General features: G+C 41.4%; 1 protein-coding gene across 1 annotated transcript in view; it reads right to left on the bottom strand.

The window, feature by feature from the left end:
* LOC115470067 (WASH complex subunit 2A-like) overlaps window positions 1-16,136 on the bottom strand; it is a 211,934-nt gene that overhangs the window by 68,939 nt on the left and 126,859 nt on the right. Inside the window, exons 21-22 of the mRNA XM_030202955.1 lie at window positions 10,243-10,348; window positions 7,241-7,420 (exon numbers count right to left, since the gene is read on the bottom strand). Of these exons, the coding sequence (XP_030058815.1) occupies window positions 7,241-7,420; window positions 10,243-10,348 (286 nt within the window). The remainder of the gene's footprint in view (window positions 1-7,240; window positions 7,421-10,242; window positions 10,349-16,136) is intronic.

Below are 16,136 nucleotides of genomic sequence, written 5' to 3'. Positions count from 1 at the left end.
ACGTCGGTACCGGGCAAAATTTTATTTATTTATCTATTATTACATTTGTACCCCGCACTTTCTCACTCAAAGCAGGTTCAATGCGGCTTACATAGTAATAGGGATTACAGGATTTTGATAAGAAAATAAAAGTTAAATATAACAGAATGACAAAAGTTGATAGGTAGGTGGTAGAGACTATTATAAAGAACAAAATTACAGAGCATATTCAAAAGAATGGATTAATGAGACAAAGCCAACATGAATTTAATGAAGGGAAATCTTGACTCACCAATCAATAACATTTCTTTGCAGGGGCGTACAAACGTGGATAAAGGTGAGCCGGTTGATATTGTGTATATGGATTTTCAAAAGGCATTTGGCAAAGTACCTCATGAAAGACTCCAGAGGAACTTGCAGAGTTGTGGGATAGAAGGTAGTGTTCTATTGTGGATTAAAAACTGGTTAAAAGATAGACGAAAGGGAGTAGGGTTAAAAGGTCTGTATTCTCAATGGAGTACATAGCGGGGTTCCCCAGGGATCTGTGCTAGGCTGCTGCTTTTTAACATATTTATAAATGATTCAGAGATGGGAATAACTAGTGAGGTAATTAAATTTGCTGATGACACAAACTTATTCAAAGTTGTTAAAATTAAAGAGAATTGTGAAAAATTGCAAGAGGACCTTATGAGACTGGGCATCTAAATGGCAGATGACGTTTAATGTGAGCAAGTGCAAAGTGATGCATGTGCGAAAGAGGAACCCAAACTATAGTAACGTGATACAAGGTTCACATTAGGAGCCACTAACCAGGAAAGGGATCTAGGCGTCATCATTGATGATACGTTTAAACCCTCTGCTCAGTGTGCGGCGGTGGCTAAGAAAGCAATTACAATGTTACGTATTATTACGAAAGGAACGGAAAAAAACCTGACATTATAATGCTCTTGTATTGCTCCATGATGCGACTGCATCTTGAATACTGTGTGCAATTCTGGTCACTGCATCTCAAAAAAGATATAGTGGAATTAGAAAAGGTACAGAGAAGGACAATGAAAATGATAAAGGGGATGGGACAACTTCCCTATGAGGAAAGGCTAAAGTGGCTAGGGCTCTTCAGCTTGGAGAAAACATGGCTGAGGGGAGATACGATATAGGTCTATCAAATAATGAGTGGAGTGGAACGAGTAGACATGAACTGCTTATTTTCTCTTCCTCAAAATACTAAGACTAGGGGGCATGAGATGAAGCTGTAAAGTAGTAAATTTAAAACAAATTGGAGAAAATATTTCTTCACTCAACGTGTGATTAAACTCTGGAATTTGTTGCCACAGAATGTGGTAAAAACAGTTAGCTTAGTGGGGGTTTAAAAAAGGTTTGGATAGCTTCCTAAAAATCTGTAAGCCATTATTAAGATGGACTTGGGGAAAATCCACTGCCTATTTCTAAGCAGCATAAAATGTATTGTACTGTTCTGGGATCTTGCCAGGTACTTGTAACCTGGATTGGGCACTGTTGGAAAGAGGATGCTGGGCTTGATGGACCTTCAGTCTGTCCCAGTATGGCAACACTTATGTTCTTATAAGGCGTGAATAAGAATGTGGATAAAGGTGAAATGGATGATGCAAATGTATCTTGATTTTCAGAAAGCTTTTGACAAAGTTCCTCATGTGAAACTCCTCTGAAAATTAAAAAGTCATGCAATAGGAGGCAATGTCCTTCTGTTTTATAGAAATTGTTATTGGTCAGAAAACACAGGGTAGGGATAAATGGCCATTTTTCTCAATGGAGGGGGGTGAATAATGGAGTGCCGCAGGGATTTGTACTGGGACCAGTGCTATTCAACATATTTATAATTGACCTGGAAATCAGAATGACAAGTGAGGTGATTAAATCTGCAGATGAAACAAAACTTTTCAAAGTTGTCAAAACACAAGCGGACTGTGATAAATTGCAGGAATACCTTAGGATGCTGGAATACTGGGCATACAAATGGCAGATGAAATTTTATGTGGACAAATGCAAAGTGATGCACACTGACTGGGAAGAATAATCTAAATTATAGTTACCTGATGCTAGGGTCCAACTTAGGTGTAAGCACCCAAGAAAAAGATCTAGGTGTCATTGCAGACAATACGCTGAAATCTTCTGCCCAGTGTGTGGCGGCCAAACAAGCAAACAGGATGCTAGGAATTATTAGGAAAGGGCTGGAAAATAAGATCAAAATTATTATAATGCCTCTGTATTGCTCTATGGTGCAATCTCACCTTGAGTATTGGGTTCAATTCTGGCTGCCGTATCTCAAAAAAGATAAAGGGGAATTAGAAAAGGTTTAAAGAACAGCAACCAAAATGATAAAGGGGATGGAATTCCTCCCATATGAGGAAAGGCTGAAGAGGTTAGGGCTCTTCAACTTGGAAAAGAGATGGCTGAGGAGGGATATGATTGAGGTCTACAAAATGTTTAGAGGTGTAGGACAGGTAAAAGTGAATCGATTTTCACTCTTTCAAAAAGTATAAAGACCAGGGGACTCAATGAAATTAAACAAAAATACTTTAAAAACAAATAGGAGGAAAAATGTTTTCATTCAACAAATAGTTAAGCTCTGGAACTCGTTGCCGGAGGATGTGGTAACAGCAGCTAGGGTATCTAAGTTTAAAAAAGGTTTCTCCTGGAGAAAAAGTCCACAGCCTGTTACTGAGATAGACATGGGAGAAGACACTACTTGCCCTGGGATTGGTAGCATCAAATGTTGCTATTATTTAGGTTTCTGTCAGGTACTTGTGACCTGGATTGGCCCATTGTTGGAAGCAAGATACTGAGCTAGATGGACCATTGGTCTCACCCAGTATGGCTTTCCTTGTGTTCTCATTCACCACAGCTACAAGACTCCATTTGGAAATAATGGCTCTAACTATGGTGGAGCCCTAGTGCATCTTCTCATCTCTTCTGGAAATTTACTCTGACTGTGGCATAGTATCCTTGAAGAAGCTTTTGTGTCACTACTTCACTCTCATGGTAAGGTTCAATATATAATGAGGTTTAAATACACAACAGGACTAGCTACAATCAAGCCCAGCTTATCAGCTGAATTTAATTATCAATTCAAGTTGGTCAATTTGTTAATTAACTAAGGGGGCAGTTATTTTTTCATGTAAGTAATATGAGTGTTGGACAACTTTCTTCCTTAAATAAATGAAGTAATAATTTAAAAACAGGTTCTCTTTGTTTAATATTACATTCTGCTTAAAGATCTTAAAGATCAGAAACCATTCAGTTTGAAGAATTCAGGAGGGGGACTTTTTACATTACTGAGCTCCTTCCTCAAGAGAAAAAGTGAATTTTGTTCATTTTTGTAAGAAAGTAAATTTCTGTGCCTTTTCCAAAATGGAGTGAATATATATGTGCTGTGTGCTTGGTAGGATGCTATGAAAGATTAAAGCAATGGTAAATTAGTTCTTACTTGCTAATTTTATTTCCTTGAGTACCTCCAGACACATCTGGACTGGTTTGGAGGGACAATATTAGAACATTCTGATGATGTCACTTCTAAAAACTTACACCTTGAGAGCCTCTCAGCTCTTTTTAGGACAGATTTGACCAACACTATGTGGCAAACGGAATTGTTCAAGTCTCCTGGATACATTACTCAATGCCTATTTTATGACCAGGAATTATTTGTGTGGTTCCCCAATCTCACATCCTTTCATGTTGTGTATAGACAAATACTTCCACCAACCTATTAGGGGCATTCAGGTTCTGAAGGAGACAAAACAAAAGTCCAAGATTCAATGCAATTCAAATCAGTAGACTATGGAGGCCAAGAATGGCATCATGTTCAGATATTCAGGACAAGTCTTTACTTAGGCATCTGATTACCAGATCTCTCTGTTTTAGAATGAGGAAGAAAAGGAAGAGTTGCAGGTTTTGACCTCTGAACCCCCCTCCCCCCCCCCCACACACCTGGAACAATGCGGCAGATAACTTTGGATGAAATGCGAGGATACTTCCAAAGGCAGTCAAGAGTCCTGAAGAAACTGGTGCGCATGCTTCTACGGACTACAGCTTCGAAGGGGTGATGTTGAGCTCTGAGAGCCATGTAGCACCTTAGCAGACTGAAGTCGCATCAGGGAGGAAAAGTAATGTCTCTTTTGCTGATGATACAAAGGGAGTCAGGGAGTCTCCAGCTTTGACGTCTTCCCCTCTTCCTTATGGAGAATTTGAGTCAGGAACCATTGCGAGACTCTCGGCGGAGATGGTGAGTGTGGGGAAGGATTTACCTGGTATTCCAAGACAGCTGGTTAGACCTGTGGCAGTGACACTCTGGGATGCTATGCAGACTCTAAATAACTCCTTTGTTTCTGTGGTTGGAATGACGGTGGGTCACAATTCAAGTTTTTCAGCTACAGTACCTGCTCATATTCAAGCTACTGAAGTTCAGGAGGTGAAACGAATTGTCTCCATGATTCAAGAACAGAAAAGTATAATGATTAGAGACCTTAATTGACCTTAATTATATCCATAGGAAGACTGAGTATCTGGAAAAAACAAATTAGTAAGCTATTCTTTCATTTTCTTAATTTTCCAAGATTCCCAAGTTATTTTCCCCACTGATATGGTTTGGAGATATATGATGAAGGTTTTGGGGTTGATGAGTAGAGGAGTGTGGTAGCCGTGTTAGTCCATTCTTAAGGTTATCAATAGAAATCAAACAAAATAAAACATGGAAAAGAAAATAAGATGATACCTTTTTTATTGGACATAACTTAATACATTTCTTGATTAGCTTTCGAAAGTTGCCCTTCTTCGTCAGATCGGGGTTGATGAGAAATTCTTTACCCAAAATAAAAGCTCAATAAATCAATATTGGTAGAAATAACCCAGAACAACAGGGAAGACCTGGAAGTGAGATGAACTTAAAGGAATTTTTAGAAAACTCCTTAGAAATAGTGACATAGAGAATTACTTTGGTGGCTACCTTTGCGCTTGAGCTGAAGAGTAAGTAACACTGTATTTAAATTATACTATACAATGTAAATAATTTGTTTTTTTGGATCAACCATATGTTTCCTGATCTACCTTGTGCTACCCAGAAGAGATATCAGGAATCCTAGGCTTTTAAAGAAAGCGTTCTGGTACTGGGAGCAACTTTTCTATTGAGGTTTCCTTGCAACTGTGTGGTAGTTTATGAAGGTTTGACCCATATTTACTTTGATCCAAAGCAACTCAAAGAGTTTGTCTTTTATGGAGGGTATGAGGGGAGTTGGGTTTAGTGTCTCAGAATTAATGTAAGTTGTTAACAACCGGCAACAGGAATCCTTTGAAGTGCTCATTTGGTTTTTCCTTTTCTTATTTGATTTCTTACTTGGTGGGCCGAAAGTTGTTCAATAATTGCCTGTTGGATTTATTCCAATTATTCTTTGTTCCTTTTTTTCAACTACATATTGAGGTGTGTGGAGGAGTGGCCTAGTGGTTAGGGTTGTGGACTTTGGTCCTGGGGAACTGAGTTCGATTCCCACTTCAGGCACAGGCAGCTCCTTGTGACTCTGGGCAAGTCACTTAACCCTCCATTGCCCCATGTAAGCCGCATTGAGCCTGCCATGAGTGGGAAAGCGCGGGGTACAAATGTAACAAAATAAATAAATAAATAACATTAAAAAAAAGAAAAATAAAGAAATTCAAATTGAAAATGACTTTAGTGATAACCAGCAAAAAAGAAAATCTGAAAAACTCCTCAACCTCAATGAGGAAATCTCATGACTCTTCAGAATTGGGCAAACAAGAACCTGGAGGTGTAGTCTGAGCAGGCAGCATTTGAGTTGATTGCCTTTCAGCGTCAAATGACAACTTATAGGGCCTTGGGAGTCAGCAGGTACTGAGAAACTAGAGAAGCTTCCTTCTCTGAGTCCAACTGGCTCAGATGCCATAGAATTATATTCTCAGCACCAAAAGCATACAGATGGCTAAGATGGTTACTAAGGCCTGAGGTGGGACTTCAAGATATAATAACAGCAAATGTCCTAGAGAGGCAGTGCTAAATTCCACGTGTAGCTAGTTTGGAGGTTGGTGAGAAGCTTGCAAAGCTACCAATTCTTAGAGCTATGAACTATGTGCAAGATGTATGCCCAAGTTTCAACACTTTGATCAATAAGTTCCCACTCACATACTACATTTCCACAATCCCCTAAACATTAGGCTGAACATCAATAACCACACTCCAAACAACTTCCCACTTATTAATTGAGCAAGCAACAAAATATAAAAACTCTACATCAGCATAAAACTATTTACTTCAAAATTCAGTTAGTACATTATAAGAACATTTTTCATTGCATATTATATCCATTGAAACAAACCTAACTCAGAAAAAAAGGAAGTGGAAAAAACAGAAAAACTACAAAAGATCATCATAGGGTTGCCACTGCTGCTCTGAGGAAAAGGGTGTGTTCTGCCAGCAGGAAAAAAAAGTAACTTAGAAATGCTGTGGAGTATGACTGCACAAGAAAGAATTCTGCATGCTCAAATGTTTTTACACTTGAAAAGAGAACATATTCCATGAACTAATAATTTATTAGTGATCATACAGTTAGCTGTTAAATCAGAGATCGTATACACCACATGATGCTGAACATTTTTTTCATATGTTCTCATTTTTAGTCCTTCAGAAGTCTTGGTTACTGTCCCCTTATCAGCTAGCCCTCTCCTCTTCTAAAACTTGGAATGGTCTTCCTATACAGATTATCTTCCTATTTTCTTTTTCTTAAATATTTGAAAACTGTTTCAGAAATAATCAGATTAAAATCAACTTTTTAAAATATTTTGAACTATATATTGTGAATCTCAACTAAATAAGATGACCTTCTTTTGTTAAGCTGCTTCGAATCTTAGTGAAAGAGGCAGGTTATAAAACCTTGGAATAGAACAGAATAGCCTAGGTGAATCAAAGGACTTTTGCCAACCTGAGCCTGATGGGCACACTTCCTAATGTGCCCTATCAGTGTCACCTATTGGCCAGCAAAACCTGCTATAGTAGCAACAGCCAAATTCCTTCCTCCCTGGGCCAAAGTACACACTCACTGTATTCCTAAGACTAACTGGCTCACATGGGTGAAAGATCTGGCCCCAGATCCTTGTGTTGTAGAATTGAGCACTATGATTTCAGTGACAGGGGTATCCCAAGCACTATTTTAATACAATGAAATACATCTAACAATAAAGCAAAGTATGGGAAGTTTCTGTATATTTGTAAATCTATCCTCACCTTTCCCTTCTGTTCAGGCATATTAGTTCCAGAGAACACCCCACTAGTTCCACCGTCATGTCCTTCCTCTGTACTTGCTATTTCTTCTACTGCTGTCTTTTCAGATTTCTCAAACAGAAATTCCTTTTCCTCTTTTTCATCTAACAATGCTGGATTCACCTGCTGTGGTTCCACTTGTTCCTATAAAATGGAGTATGTAAACTGCTTAAACAGAAGTATACATGCACTTGGAAAATTTTCATATTCAGAGAAACTGCAAATAGCAATAATTTAGCAAGAACTTTTTAGAAAACTATATTCAAAGAAATTTGTCAGGGTAAATAAAAGATTAGTTTAAGACCCTGTCCTAAACCGCCAGCTGGATGAAAGATGTCCTTGGCCAAAGTAGCTAAGAGTATGTGTATTATTGCACACTAGTAAAAAAGGCCCATTTCTTAACGCAATGAAATGGGCGCTAGCAATGTAATGAGTTCCTGCCATTAATGTTTCCACGGTTGTATTCTGAATATAATTGTTGTTTACATGTGTAAGATTTCTTTATATACAATATTTTTTGTGTAATGTGTGTTACAATGTGGTAAAAGTTTTCCTTGTTCAGGCCCTTCAATCAGTTTAACAATCACATCAGAAGAGCTCCTTACTCGTGAGAATGCAACATACAGTTGGCCATGTGAGAGAATGAGAGTGACAGTGTGTTTTACAGACAGTGTAAGACAGAGATACACAGAGTGATTGAGTGTGTGTGTATGTGTGTGATGTCTGTGTGTGGGTGATGTGTTTAAATGTTTGTCTTCCCTTCCGTTCTGTGCACTTGCCTCCACTGATGTTCGTACCTCCCTGTATATGATTGTTTGTTAGTGATGCAATCCACTCCACTTCCCTCCTCGAAGTTCCGTTCTGTCTGATTGGTTCTTCGTTCCTGTGACGTCACGTTTGTTTGCTTGGCAACTATGCAGCATTCCGTTTCCGCGACGTGAGGGCGGGGACAGTGAGAGCCAATGAAACGCTGAACTACAGAGTTAGGAACCCTACACTGCCACAGTGCCACAGAGTCAGCTTCAGAATGTTGGAGGTGCTTTTTATTATATAGGATGGTCCTCTCCCCACCCCCACCCCCACCCCCACCATTCTGGTATCTATTCTTCTCCTGCTCCTACCATCTTGGCATGTCTTCTCCCCATCCCCACTCCCCCAGCATCTTGGTATATCTTCTTCTCCTCCCCCCCCCCCCCCCCCCCCCCATGGTGGCATCTCTTCCTCTCCACCCCCCAGCATCTTGGTATATCTTCTTCTTCCCCTCTGCCAACATCACGGCATCTCTTCCTCTCCCCTGGCTCTTGGCATATCTTCTCCCCCTCCCAAACATTGTGGCATCTCTTCCTCTCCACCCACCAGCCTTGGTATTATCTTCTTATCCCCCTCCACCAACATCACAGCATCACTTCCTCTTCATCCCCTCAATCGTGGCATCTCTTCCTTCCCCTACCATCCTCGCATCCTTTCCTTTCTCCTCGCCCAACTCTCTCACTTTTCTTCCCCTATTCCCACAGCCTAGCATCTGTGTCTCAGTTTCTACAGTGCCCCCCCCCCCCCCCCGTGATCCTCGAACCTTAATTGTGACTGGTAGCGCTGAAGACACAGCTTTCGACTGACCCGGTGTCTTCCCTCTGACGTGCCCCGTCTGAGAAACTGGAAGTAGCATCAGAGGAGGTGAGAGACAGCAGGGCAACGAAAAGTCTCGAGTAGCCGGAGGACCGCATGCGCGCCGGACTTCAAGCTGGAGGGGGTGGAGGAGTGTGGCGAGCGAGCTCGTGCATGGATGCGGGCGGCGCGGGAGAGCACGCCATCGCTCTGACGCAACTACGGGACCTCGTGCATTCGTTGAACCGGTCCGTATTCGGTAATCACCGCCGGTTACTAATAGTGTGTGAGAGCGATAGCGAAGGTGTAGGGAACGTTTGGTCACGACGTTACTTTCCTTACGGGATGGAAAATCAGGCCACCGCCATTATTGCCTGCAACCTGGAGGAAGGTGTCTTCTCAGGAGGCGTGTGCAGGGTAAGGCCGGGGCAGATGTGCAGGGACTGGTGCCAAGGGCCACAGTTTACAGCAACAGACGGAGGGCAGGAGTGTCCCCAGAGACCTGGGTTGGTGAACTGATTGGGGTATTGTATGTAAATGTGTGACCACGATTTTTATCCTTGTGCACATTCTTTTTTTAATTGTGTGTGTGTGTAATGCTGTAGTTAGTGTTCTGGTGTCAGTCTAATCCTGATGCGGGGTGGGGGGGGGGTGTAAAGAAGAAAGGTGGCTTTACAGACCTGTGCAGCTTCTTCTGGCGTCTGTTGTGCAATACAAATTTTCCTTGGGGCACCATGTGTTGTTTTGTCGGAGCAGTCAGGTGATTGTGAGGGAGGGGGAGGAGTAGGGAAACTACTCCCCCCTTTTCGTTGCGTTCCTTAATAGCTCCGCCTGCGACGTCATTACGTTCAACGCGAGGGCATGACAGACATGGTGAGTGGAGAGGCTTCACCACCATGAACTAACGAACTGCTGACGGAAGTGGCTGGAGCTTGGGTCCTCAATAGAACGTTGAGGTAGCAAATTATGTCCGGAAGGGGCGTGGCTGGGGGGCGGCTGAATGAGTGACAGTGACAATGAGTGGTGCTGACAGGCTACAACAGTACAGGCTTCACTGTTTCCCAGCCTCACTGTGAGCTTCAGAATTGGAGGTGAGAATTATTTATATAGATACGTTCTGTTGCAGTTAAAAGAATCAGGGTTGAGGTTAGAGTGGGATAAGCAAAGCAATGTATTGGAATTTTGTTTGGAAACCCCCATGCATACTTTGCATCTACTGTAAAGTTGGAACTGCATTTTCAAAGGGAAGAAACATGGAGAGTTGCCTTAGCAGAGAACAGGCTGGTGAATCTACAAGCTAATTTTCAGATTTTGAAAACTGCCTCATTAAAGAACGTCATGGTTGAACAGAGAAAACTTACCAATGTTTGGGAGGAAGGGGTATCACTTGGTTTAATTCCAAACAGAGACCCTTCATCATTATTATCCTCTTCAAACAACAGGGAAGCTCTGTGGTGCTTCTTCTGACTACATTAAAAAAAGAATATTAATTGTGTGAACCATATCTACTATTTATTTAAAGCACTCATCCTCTTCCTTCAATGGACACTGTAAATATGAAGCAAATAGGGATAGAACTGATTTTATTTTTCATTATGTGTTCTTTAAAAAAAAAAAAAAAGTCATAAAGTTAAAATGAAGATCTAGTTAACAAAATAAGTTCCAAGAGCACAGGGAAGATTCAAGCCAGACACTGGGAAGAACATTCCACCAGTAAAGAACTAAATCAAATTACTCCTTCTCTGCACATATTCAGCATCCTGCTAAAACCTGTCGTTTCTTTCTCTATAATATCAGCAAAATTCGCCCTTTCCTTTCTGAGCACACTACCAGAACCCTCATCCACACTCTTATCACCTCTCGCTTAGACTATTGCAACTTGCTTCTCACAGGTCTCCCACTTAGCCATCTCTCTCCTCTTCAATCTGTTCAAAATTCTGCTGCACGACTAATATTCCGCCAGTGTCGTTATGCTCATATTAGCCCTCTCAAGTCACTTCACTGGCTTCCTATCCGTTTCCGCATACAGTTCAAACTCCTCTTACTGACCTATAAGTGCATTTACTCTGCAGCTCCTAAGTATCTCTCCACTCTCATCTCTCCCTACATTCCTCCCCGAGAACTCCGTTCACTGGGTAAATTTCTCTTATCTGCACCCTTCTCCTCCACTGCTAACTCCAGACTCTGTTCCTTTTATCTTGCTGCACCATATGCCTGGAATAGACTTCCTGAGCCGGTACGTCAAGCTCCATCTCTGGCAGTCTTCAAATCCAAGCTAAAAGCCCACCTTTTTGATGCAACTTTTAACTCCTAACCCTTATTCACTTGTTCAGAACCCTTATTTTATCATCCTCACTTTAATATTCCCTTATCTCTCTTGATTGTAAGCTCTGTCGAGCAGGGACTGTCTCTTCATGTTCAAGTGTACAGTGCTGCGTACGTCTAGTAGCGCTTTAGAAATGATAAGTAGTAGTAGTAGTAGTACTCAGGGGGTGATAAAATCACTACAATTTTTTAAGCATGGCTGTTTCCTCCTAGCTGGACTTCTAGCTCAACAGAGCCTATGGCATTTATCTGTAACTAGGACTTATACTCCTATTTATATCTCTTGCAACTCACCTAGCCCGGTCACTGCAAAGACTGCCCTTGATTATGGTCACAAACCAGGGATTCTTTTGGAATCATGCAAATATGGACCCTAGATTTAGCCACTAGGTGTCGCTGCTGTGCAATGTCTGGGATTCCAAACTCATATGGTTTGCCAAAGTAGCCTCTGCAGAATACCTCCCCCATCACCCCCAATCGGCCTAGAAGTGCTGTCCGGAGTTCTGACCCAGGAAATAAATGTAGGTCCCATTGTCACTGAGTCAGCTCCTCTTTCCTCTATTTGTCCTCCATCTTTGATTCTACTACTACTACTATTTAACATTTCTAGAGTGCTACTAGGGTTACGCAGCGCTGTACAAATTAACGAATAAGGACGGTCCCTGCTCAGAAGAGCTTACAATCTAAAGGACGAAATGTCAAGTTGGGGTAGTTGAGATTTCCTGAGAAGAGGTGTAGTGATTAGGTGCCGAAGGCGACATTGAAGAGGTGGGCTTTGAGCAATGATTTGAAGATGGGTAGGGAGGAGGCCCGGCGTATGGGCTCAGGGAGTTTGTTCCAAGCATGGGGTGAGGCGAGGCAGAAAGGGCGAAGCCTAGAGTTGGCGGTGGTGGAGAAGGGTACTGAAAGGAGGGATTTGTCTTGAGAGCGGAGGTTAAGGGATTCCTCTCGAGACAGCATACTTTTGTGTTTTGCAACACACACAAGCGACTCTGAAGTTATTGAACATACTGCAGAAGCACTGGAATGTATTATCAGTACATCAAATTTTCTGAAAAGAAATTAAGAGTTGCTTATTCATGTACAAACCATTTCTATTCAATAAGATTCACTTAAAAATAGGTAGTAGGTAGAAAATATGTTTTAAATCATTTTGCTAACAGTTTCAGTTTATTTGTTATGTTATTAGATGTCCACGTGACACGTTTTATGTTGGGAAAAGAACATGCCCACTTAGAATTTGTATCACAGAATACTGCAATGCAATTGATAATAATGTAAAGGAAACTCTATTATCAGAAAACTAATATTGAGAAAAATTCTTTTGAAACCTTAAGGTGTTTTGTTATTGATCATGTTTTAAATGACATAAGAAGCAGTGATCTAGCTAAACTTTTGTTTCAAATGGAGCAATGGATTTTTCGATTATGAAGCTTGGAGCCCTCTAGATTGAATTTGTCAGTTGGCTGGACTGCCTTTTTCTGAAAGATATTTTAAAAGTATAATATCAAACGTATTATCAAATATAAGTTTGTTAAATGTTTTCTTTCAGCCATCACAGCCAGGGTATTATTGGATGTTTACTGCCCCACTGATCCAACGCCTAGTGCAGTTATAATAGATCAGGGAGATATAAGTAAGTTTGATCACAGATAAATGATAGGGGTTTAAAATCTCAGTCTCTTTTTGCTTTACTTTCCCCTATATAGTGGATTAGATTTTGTTTGCGATTGTAAATTTGTTTCCTTATTAGTTTTTTTCTTAGTTATGCATGCTTTCACAAAATATTCTGTACAAGTAGTAGCTTGGTGATTGTTATTTTGTTCAAATTTGCAAATATACTTAAAAAAAAAAAAAAGGGCATAATGATTTTTGGCCTTACAACAGTCAAGGGTCAAAAATACTGCTATTAACAACTGAATAGTAATGTTTTGTTAAAAGGAGGCCTGGAACCGCAATAAATGAGCCTATGGTGTAGAGTTGGATTCTAGACCCCAAATAGATTCTGACGGGCTGCCTGGCCAAACCGACTAATGTTGGGAGTCCTGTTCCAAATAATGAGATGTGAAAGTATGGACCGAAGACCACATGACAGTTCTGCACATTTCCTCCATGGAGGGTGATCTCAAGTGGGCTATCGATAGAGTCATAGCTTTAACATTATTTGCTTTGACACAAATCTTCTGAGATGGTCCCCACCTGGGCATAAGTGAAGGAAAAGTGTGTTTGCTGATGGTAGCCCCCATCCTGTTTGGGTCAAAATAAACAAAAAGATGGGTGGACTTTCTATGGGCTTTAGTGTGCTCCAGATAGTAGGCCAAGACACTCTTACAGTCCAAAGTGGGCAGTGTATTTTCACCTTTATGGGCATGAAGCTTTTGAAAAAAAGTGTTGGCAGAACAACTGACTGATTAAGATGGAATTCCCACATTACCTTAAGGAACTTAGGATGAGTATGCAAGACCACTTTATTGTTAAAACAAATACGTAAGCTATATCGGCTACTAGGGCCTGGAGCCCACTAAACCTATGGGTTGAAATGACCACCACCCAAAACAGGACCTTCCAATTCAGATAGCAAGTATCCAGTGTTTTAGAGGGAGTATTCATCAGCTGGGTTAAAATGACACTGAGGTCCTATGACATTGTAGGAGGTTTGATAGGAGGCTTCAACAGAAGCAAGCCCCACAAACAGTGAACTAAAGGCTAAGCAGAAATGGCTTTACCTTCTACCTGGTGATGAGCGCCCAAGTGCACTAAAGAGTTGGTCTTGAGAGCAGACTCACAGATAAAGAAGGCATTGGACATGAAAAAGGATCTAGTGCCTTATCCTCACACCAGACAGCAAACCTCTTCGATTTAAAAATAATCTCCTAGTGGAAACTTTTCTGGAAGCCAACAGAACTTGAGAACGAAGGAATCCAATACTACCTTCTCAGCATCCACACTATGAGGGGGCTAGGACTGAAGGGTTGGGATGTAGTAGGGATCCCTAATCCTGAGTTGTTTAGTGTTGGAAAACAGTGAAGTCTCCATGGATGTCTGGAGGAATCCTCCAGAAGAAGGAACCATATGTGCTTCACTAGTCCCTCCATCCTGTGTGAGTTTCAGAACAGTTTTTATTAAGAGGAATTGGTGGATAAGCATATCAAAGCCTTCCCCCCCCAATGAATGAGGAAGGCATTCAAGGCTAGTCTGTCGTGTGATCCTAGTTTAGAGCAGAACTGAGGGACTCTGTTGTTGTGAGTGACAAGTGCCCCACTCTCTAAAGATCTTTCAGGCTACACCTTCATCTAGTAACCACTTATGAGGTTGCAGAATACGACACAGCCTTGTCTGCCAGACAGTTGTGTTTACTTACCAAATATGTGGCTCAGAGACATTGGAGAGATGGCCCACCTTCACATTGTGATTGCTTCCTGACACAGGAGGTATGAACCCGTTCCTCTCTGCTTGTTGATGTAATACATTGCAGACTGATTGTCTGCATTAGAACTACTTGATTGGATAATCAATCTCAGAAAGTCTTTAGAACATTTCAGATTGCTCTTAAGCTCCATGAAGTTTATCTGATGAAACTTTTCCTGAGAAGAGCACAGGCCCCGAGTGGGAACTCATATGAGCTCCACTTCCCAGGGTGGACGCAGCCATCAGCAATACCTTTTAAAATCAAGAAATTTGAAAGGGAATACGTTTTACCAGATTAGATCAACCAGAAGACCGGTGAGTCCCAGAGTGGAGTGGTGATGGAGATGAAGTCCTGAAGATTCTCTGTAGCTTCTGTCCACTGGGTGGAGAGTCCAGTGAGCATGATATGGGAGTTATATGAGCTGTGAAGGCCATGATCTAGCAGGCCACAACCTAACATTCTCAATATCTGACCAGCTGATGCCTGCTTGACTAGTGCACTTCTACTACCGATACAAGAGTCAAGATCTGCAGTTGTAGAAAAAAATGCAGATGCCAGAGTTCTGTCTACTATGGTTCTCATGAATTCCAATTTTTGAGCAGGGCTGAGTTGAGATTTTGGATAGTTTATGACAACCCTAGTAGTTCCAGCACCCGGATGGTCATGTACATTGATTCTTTTTTATCCTGCCAAATCATCCTGGAATGGAAACATGCACACTTCTAGTCTGAATACTTATTGTTGATGCGAGGCCAAATGGCAGTAAGTGATCCTGGAATTGGTGTTTCCCTACTGTGAATCTCAGCTACTTCCTGTGATTTGGATGTGTCTGTACATGGGTATAAACATTCTTTAAAGTTCACAGAATATAACACTCTCCAGGTATGAGGGTGCTGCACAAGGAAACCATCCTGAACGTTTGCTTGGCCAGAAACTTGTTCAGGGTCCTTAGATCTAGAAAGGGATGAAGTTCCTCCCCCCCTCCCAATCTTCTTTGTGATCAGGAAGTACTTTGAATTAAATTTCTTCCCTCTTTCCCCTAGTGGAATGGGTTCAACTGTGTTTGCTGCAGAAGTGAAGAAAGTTCCTTGGTAAGCAATTTCTAAAGCTGAGAACTTAATTTTGATGCTCTCAATGGGCAATTTGGAAGAATGTGATCTCTCTCTCAGTGGGCAATTTGGAAGAATGTGATCTAAGTGCATACAGTAACCTATCCAATTTTTAGAACCCACCAGGTTTGGTTATAAGGGGCCACCTTGCTTGCAAAATATTCAGCCTCCATCCTACCGGAAGGTTGTTCAGGACTGTCACGGAGACTGAAGATATGCTTTGCTAGAGCCAGTCAAAAGATTTTATCTAGTTTTGACTGGGGACCTGGTTGTGATTTTTGGGCCCTTGACTGTCCAGTGTGACAGTGAAGTCTATGATAGGTTTGGGAAAAGTTGGTTGGGGGGGGGGGGGGGGGGAGAGATACCTATGCTTCTGAGAGTAGAAGGACCTCTGTTGCCCTCACTGAAAAGC

Source organism: Microcaecilia unicolor, chromosome 5 (assembly GCF_901765095.1).
Source record: "Microcaecilia unicolor chromosome 5, aMicUni1.1, whole genome shotgun sequence".
NCBI classification, from domain to species: domain Eukaryota; kingdom Metazoa; phylum Chordata; class Amphibia; order Gymnophiona; family Siphonopidae; genus Microcaecilia; species Microcaecilia unicolor.
The sequence above is the reverse complement of the archived record's forward strand: the minus strand, read 5'-3'. Positions and strand labels throughout refer to the sequence as shown.